Genomic DNA, 6,571 nt, shown 5'->3' with positions numbered 1-6,571 from the left:
CCGCCGGCCCCGCCGCATCTTCGGGGGCAAGGCTCGGCTTTTCCAGCTCGGCATCGGCCGCGGCCTTAAAGAAAGGGACGGCGTAAATGGCCCCGCGCGACTCAATCTCCACTTGCGCCTCGGGCAGCTGCAGCTCCTCCAGCTTTTCTGCCACTGTTACAATCCCGTGGAGGCCCTCGGGCTCACTGGCTCGGGTTTTTCCTGCAGCCTCAGGGAAAGAGTTTGTCCCTTCTGTGGGCAGAAAGAAAGTGGGATATTACTGCCTTGTCCTGGCCCCCGGCGAGAGGCGGGGGCCGCCGCGGAGCGGGATGCTCCGGCGCGGCGGGGCCGGAGCCCTGCAGCCTTCCCTAGGGACAGAGCCGGGCTGGCGCCGGGCTGGGGAGCCTGGCTGCCCTCGATCCCGTTTTCCCCCTCTGGAAAGGGTCTCCGTGGGGCAAGGTCCCTTTCCCGGGGGCAGCAGGAGGACAGCGTGGCGGCTCGGGGCCRTCAGCACCCGCGCTCCGGGCTGGATCCTCAGCTGGCATAAGGCAGCCCGGCTTCTCCGGAGCGATGCCGGCTGACACCGTCCGTGCACGCCGGCCCCGGAGCCGGCGCAGGCCAACAACGCTGCAGCCCGGCCCCCGCGCAGGAGCCCGGCCGAGGCCGCGGCCGAGGGCAGCCGGCCAGGCAGCGTCGACTTTTATGCTCACAGCGGTTTTTCGCTCTTCCCTGCCCTCGCCGGGAGCAGCTTTCTCCTCCCGCTCCCACCACCGAGCCCTGCGCCTCGATGCACGCCGGCATCCCCCATCCTCACCCCGGGCTGCCGCTCCTGAGCCCCGTCCCAGCCCCCGGCTCTTTGCTTGCAGCACACAGGTCGGCCCTGCCTAGCTCCAGACAACGGGATGCACCGAGAGATGGGGAAACTGAGGCACGGAGCTGGGTGATCCCTCCAGGATCACCCTGGGAACAGGGAGCTGCCGGCCCGAGGCAGCGAGCGGCGGTCTCGCCGCTGCCAGCCTCCTGGCCCCGTCTCCCGGCACGGCGAGCCCTCGGAGCCCTGGGACGGCACACATCCGCCGGGCGAAGGTGCCCTTGCCACCCCGGCAGCCCACTGCTGCTGCCCGCGGTGGCTTTGCCTAGTCGACTAGGAGCCCTCCCACGCGGCGCGACGCGCCACTCGCTGCCACCTCGGTCCTTTCTGCTACTGATAGGTCTGCGCTGCTCAAAATAACTCTTGCAAGCCCTGCCTAGCAGCCAGCAGAGCCCACTGGAAATGCTCCCGGCCGGCAGCCACGCGCCGGAGGAGAGCCGGGAGCRGCGCGGCACGGGGCCATGCCCGACCATGGCGCGGTCGAACAGAGACGAGCCCCGGCGGGTCCCGCGGAGGCGAGGGGCCGGCTGTGCCCGGGGTCTGCAGGGCACCCCGCAGGGAGCAGCGGCCCCCGGCACCGTCCGCCCCACGGGAGCGGAGCCGGCAGCCGGCACCGCACGGCACAGCCCTGCTCTGTCGCCGTGTGTTGGTGCGCGACATCGAGGCCAGGCGGGTTATCCCTCTTCCGTCGCGATATATCAGCGTGCAAGGTTGAAGTCATGCAAAGCATCCCTATCTTGACATGCAGCCTCGAGACCATGCAAAAGACCCCTGCCGTGCCACGAGAGGGTGGCATGCAGCGCTGGGCATCCCGGGGCGACCGCGGCGGGCTGGCGCGCGGGACCGAGACCGTGCAGGGCCTCGCTCCGCCACGACGCTTTGCACGCAGCGCAACAGCTCGCAGGCGGCTCGCAGGCGGCTTGCAGGTGGCCCGGGCACCCCGGCGATTGCACCCTACCCCTCGTGCCAGCCCCTAGCCGGGGGCTCCGGGTGCCCCTTCCCGGCGGCGCGGGCTCCTTTACCTCGAAAGCAGTAGGCGTCGTATCTGCTGCGGGCGTCGGGGAATCCCGTCTGGTTGCGGAAGAGGAAGACGGTTTTGACTCCCGGCAGGCTGCCGCCGCAGCGCTCCCGCGGGGTGACGATGGGGTAGCGGACGCTGCCGTCGGCCAGCCAGCCGGGGTTGCAGGAGTCCAAGCCGCCGCTCCAGGCCGCGTAGAGCTGGCCCGTGCTCGCCAGCTCGGCTCCCAGCGCCTGGCAGCGCGCCTCGGCCTCCTCCAGGGTGAATTTGTCCGGCGCCGTCTCCAAAAAGATCTCCCCTGCAACGGGGCGAAGGAGCGAGGCGTCGGAGCCGGGGCGACGGGAGCGGCCGCGTCCCCCCGCGGGAGAAAGCCCGGAGCCCCGCCAAACCGGACCAGAAACGCCCCAAAAGGGCCCGGGCAGCGGCCGATGCGCCAAGCCCCCGCGGGAAACGCGGGCTTTCCCGGAGCCGCCGTGCGCTTCAGCGCATCGGCTGAGCCACGGGTCAAAGCTGCCGCAGAAGCCCCCACCGTCCCCCCACCCCTGCCCCACGGGCTGGCACGGACCGGGGCTCTGCAGCGCTGCAGCTACCTGCGAGCTCCTGGGCGTAGCAGTACACGTCGTACATGTCCTGGGGGTCCACCACGCCGTAGTTCCTGACGCCGGGGAAGCCGTTCATGTCGCCGTAGCAAGCCTCGCGCGGCGCGTGGATGGGGTACCTGGGGCGCGAGAGCGCAGGGGCGGACTGGCGGYGCCCGCGGCGGACGAGCCGCCCCCCCGAGCCCCCCCGAGCCCGTCCCGTTGCGAGGGTCCCGCGCGGCGCCCGCCCGCCCGCCTCCAGCCCACCTGACGGTCTGGTCGGCGATCCAGCCGGCGTCGCACTGCTCGTAGCCGCCGCGGTAGGCCGCGTAGAGCTGCTCGGGGGTGGCGATGCGGGCGCCGATCCTGGCGCAGGCCTCCTGGGCTTCGGCGAAGGTGTAGGCGTAGCGCGTGGAGCCCTCGCGGTAGTGAAACACCACCCCTGCGGGAGAGAGCCGCCAGCGCTGGGCCCGAGCTCGGCCGCATCCTCGGTGCCTGCAGCCCCTGGCGCCCGCCAAGGCTCCGGCCGCCCCTTTGCGCTCACCGGGGTCCCGCCACCCCTTTGCAGCTGCCAAGGGTCCAGCCACCCTTTGCCTCCACCAGCATCCAGCCCCTGTTTTGCACCTGCAAAGGGTCTGGCTGCCCCTTTGCACCCACCAGAGTCCGGCCACCCCTTTGCACCCACCAGGGTCTGGCTGCCCCTTTGCACCCACCAGGGTCTGGCCGCCCCTTTGCACCCACCAGAGTCCTGCCACCCCTTTGCACCCACCAGAGTCCTGCCACCCCTTTGCACCCACCAGGGTCCGGCCACCCCACCGCCCCCATGCAAGGTCCAGCCACCCCTTGGCACCCCATTGCAAGAGGGATTTGCTCCGCTCCACGCGCACCGGCGCGCTCGGCGCACCACATCCCGCAGCGCGGCTACCTTTGACTTTGAGCTCCAGCATGTCGTGGCCGTCCTCGATGCCGTGCTGCACGTCGCAGCGGTAGATGCCCGAGTCRTTGGGCCGCAGCTCGGTGAGCAGCAGGGAGGCGTTGGTGTACTGCCGGTGGAAGATGGGCAGCGAGGCGCGCCGGCGGTAGTCCTCGCTCACCTTCACCCGGTCCCCCCGGGCCACCAAGATCTCCAGCTCCCGGCCCTCRGCCAGGAAGGTCCACTTGACGCGGGGGGCCCCCAGGACGGCGCGGCGCCCAGCCGCGCCGGCGGTGGGCACTGGCCGGAGGTAGGTGATGAGGCAGGGGATGGTCACGTCGCCCGCCAGCACGGCGCTGAGGGCCGGGCGCCGCGGGATGGAGACCTGCAGGGCCTTGAGGTCGTCTGGGCAGGAGGGCGAAAGGGGCCGTGAGCGGCCGGAGCCCCGCCGCCGCCGTCCCCGAGCCCCGCGCGGCCGTCGGGCGGCTCGGCCGCGCCGTTACCTGTGCCGTCCTCGGGGCCGAAGGCGTCCGGCAGCGCCGCGGGGGCGAGCGCGCAGAGCAGCAGCAGCGGGAGGGCCGAGGCCATGCTGTGCCCTGCAAGGAGGGGAGAAACGCTGCGCTCGGGATCGAGAACCGCTTTAAAGATACCCGGCCCCTGCGCGCAGCCAAGGGGAAGGGCACGGGGCAAGGASGGGCGCCGAGCTACGTGCGCGGGGACGGGCCGACGCCTGGGGCGCACGGGGAAGGACAGCTACCGGGCTGGAAGAAGCTGATTTGGGTGCAGATTTAAGCAAAAGGGGGCATCCGGCCAGGGCCAGAGCCACGGAGGCGCGCGTACCCCTCGAGGCGACTCGGGGGCCTGCGCTGCCGCGGGGGTCCGGCTCCCCGGGCGCGTTCCCAGCGGCTCGCGCGGCCCAGCCTGCCCGACCCGGGGGCTGCCCCACGGGGGGCGGGGGGGGAAGGACTGATCCAGCTCCACAGCCTTCCCGGGAAGCCGGGTCCTCCGGCAGCAGCAGAGGCGAGCCCGGCCCCGACGGCACGGAAAGTCTGAGCGCGAGCCCTCGGCCCCGGGCGGGCGGCGAGACGCTGCCAGAGCCCGGCGGCGTTTTGGGAGGCGCCRCCGTTAAAAACCTCAGCAGGGTTTTTTTAATAGCCGGGGTTTTAGCCAGGCAGGACGCCGGCGGCACCGAGCCGGGCTGCGGCGGGGGGGAGAGCTGCGCGGGAGCAGGCGCTGGGGTGCACTGATGCCTGCGCGTGCACGCGTGCACCGGGGCACGCGCGCGTGGGCACACGCGTGTGCACGGCCGGGAAAGGGGCAGGGGCAGGGCCCGGCGCGCCGCGGGGGCCCCGGGGCTGCGTGCCGCCGGCGCACAAAGCGCGGGGCGGAGCGGGCGGGAAGGAGCCGGACGGCTCCTCTTTGCCATTCCGCTCACGCCGGAGGCTCCCTGCTCGCGGGCTGGGAAAACCGGCGCCGAGCAAAGCAGCCATTATGTCCGGGGCCGCCTGGCACGACGCGCTCCGGGGGCCGAGGGAGCTCCCGGCGGCCCGCGCCGCCTCCGCGGGCCCTTCCCTGCCCGGCGAGCCGGGGGCACCGGGCTGGCGTGAGCGGGGCGCCGGAGACGGAGGCGGCTGCGGCCAGGGATGCGGCGCGGTGCCATCGCCTGGGGCTCGCCGCTGCTCACCCCTCCGGCGGCACTTCGCTAGCGCCTTCCTCTGCTCCCTGTACCGGGGAGGCGCTGGGTGCCGGGTGCGATCCTGAGCCTCGGGGCGGCTTTGCGAGTTACGAGCTCTGCGCGCTGCTCCGATCGCGGCAGCGCCGGGAGGGGAATCCGGCATCACCGCGGCCGCTCCAGCCTGGCCGCCCGGCGGCTGGGCCACTCCTCGCCGTGTGCGTGTCCCCCCGCCGCGAGCACTGCTCCCCGGGCCTGCACTCCGGGGGGGGTGGGCGTGTGGCCCCTGGGGCTCTGCACCATGCACGTGCAGCCCCAAGCACCAAGCACCGTGGACATACAGCCCCAAGCACCAAACACCATGGATGTGCAGCCCCCAGCACCAAGCACCATGCATGCACAGGCCCTAGCACCAAGCACCGTGCACATACAGCCCCCAGCACCAAGCACTGTGGACATACAGCCCCTAGCACCAAGTACCATGCTCATGCAGCCCCCAGCACCAAGCACCATGCACGTGCAGCCCCCAGCACCAAGCACTGTGCACGTGCAGCCCCCAGCACCAAGCACCGTGCACGTGCAGCCCCCAGCACCAAGCACCATGCACGTACAGCCCCCAGCACCAAGCACCGTGCACATACAGCCCCCAGCACCATGCACCGTGCACATACAGCCCCCAGCACCAAGCACCGTGCACGTGCAGCCCCCAGCACCTAGCCGGGGCCGTTCTTGCTCTGCCCGGATCATTTGAATTCCGGCTCACGGCTCCGGAGAGAGACAAAGTGGTGCTGCGCGGCGCCGTGGCCGGGGGCCAGCGCGGGGGCTGGACGCTCGCCCCGGCCCGCTCGCCCCGCGCCCGGCCGAGCGAGGAAGGCTTTTGTCGCCGGCGCCTTTTCTTCCCGTTCCCAAGGCGCCGCGGAGCCCGGGAGGACCCGGGAGCGATGAAAGCGGGCGGGGACGGGGCGAGCCGGGCGCTGGGGCTCCCCCCGGGCCGGGGTCCTGCGGTGGGGCAGGAGACTCGCAGACAGCAAGTTTCCAGTTTAAAAACTGGGGGGATTTGCCATAAATGGAGATTTTTCAGCCCTTACGCTGGCAGGCAAAAATGGGCGCTAAAAGCGGTGAACGAGCAGGGAAGGGGCCCGGGCTCCCGGAGCCCCCGCGCTCGGCACCGCTCCCCCCGTAGACTCGCCGGTGGCTCGTAGCAAGGCTGAGCCCCCGCCGTCCCCACCGAGGGCACCGATGTGGGTCCCCCCCTCCGCAGCCGCCAAAATCTGGGGGCACTTTATCATCTCCGAGACCTCGTCTGGAGGCAGCCGGGGGGGSCGGGCGGCGCCGGGGCGCCGACCGAGACGGGCGCGCAGCGGGGCTGGCGAAACCTCATTTCCGTGGGAAACCAGGCGGAAAATGGAACGGAGCTGCTATTTTGGGGGGGACGGGGAGCGCCTTCCGCTTCACCTGGCTGCCGCGCCGCGCCGCGAGGCCGGCGGCCCCCTCGGCCCCCTCGGCGGGCCGGCTGCTCAGCGCGGCCCCCAAGGTGCCC

The 6,571-nt window shown here is 72.0% G+C and overlaps 1 protein-coding gene across 1 annotated transcript in view; it reads right to left on the bottom strand.

Annotated features, from left to right (window-relative positions):
• Positions 1 to 4,210, bottom strand: part of BCAN (brevican) — an 11,429-nt gene extending 7,219 nt beyond the window's left edge. Inside the window, exons 1-7 of the mRNA XM_085316995.1 lie at positions 4,200 to 4,210; positions 3,863 to 3,955; positions 3,372 to 3,764; positions 2,714 to 2,888; positions 2,459 to 2,586; positions 1,873 to 2,166; positions 5 to 231 (exon numbers count right to left, since the gene is read on the bottom strand). Of these exons, the coding sequence (XP_085173121.1) occupies positions 5 to 231; positions 1,873 to 2,166; positions 2,459 to 2,586; positions 2,714 to 2,888; positions 3,372 to 3,764; positions 3,863 to 3,947 (1,302 nt within the window). The 5' untranslated portion in view covers positions 3,948 to 3,955; positions 4,200 to 4,210. The remainder of the gene's footprint in view (positions 1 to 4; positions 232 to 1,872; positions 2,167 to 2,458; positions 2,587 to 2,713; positions 2,889 to 3,371; positions 3,765 to 3,862; positions 3,956 to 4,199) is intronic.
• Between the last annotated feature and the right edge of the window lie 2,361 nt (positions 4,211 to 6,571).

Source organism: Rhea americana, unplaced genomic scaffold (assembly GCF_003343005.1).
Source record: "Rhea americana isolate MKP2758 unplaced genomic scaffold, rheAme1 scaffold_484, whole genome shotgun sequence".
NCBI lineage: Eukaryota > Metazoa > Chordata > Aves > Rheiformes > Rheidae > Rhea > Rhea americana.
The sequence above is the reverse complement of the archived record's forward strand: the minus strand, read 5'-3'. Positions and strand labels throughout refer to the sequence as shown.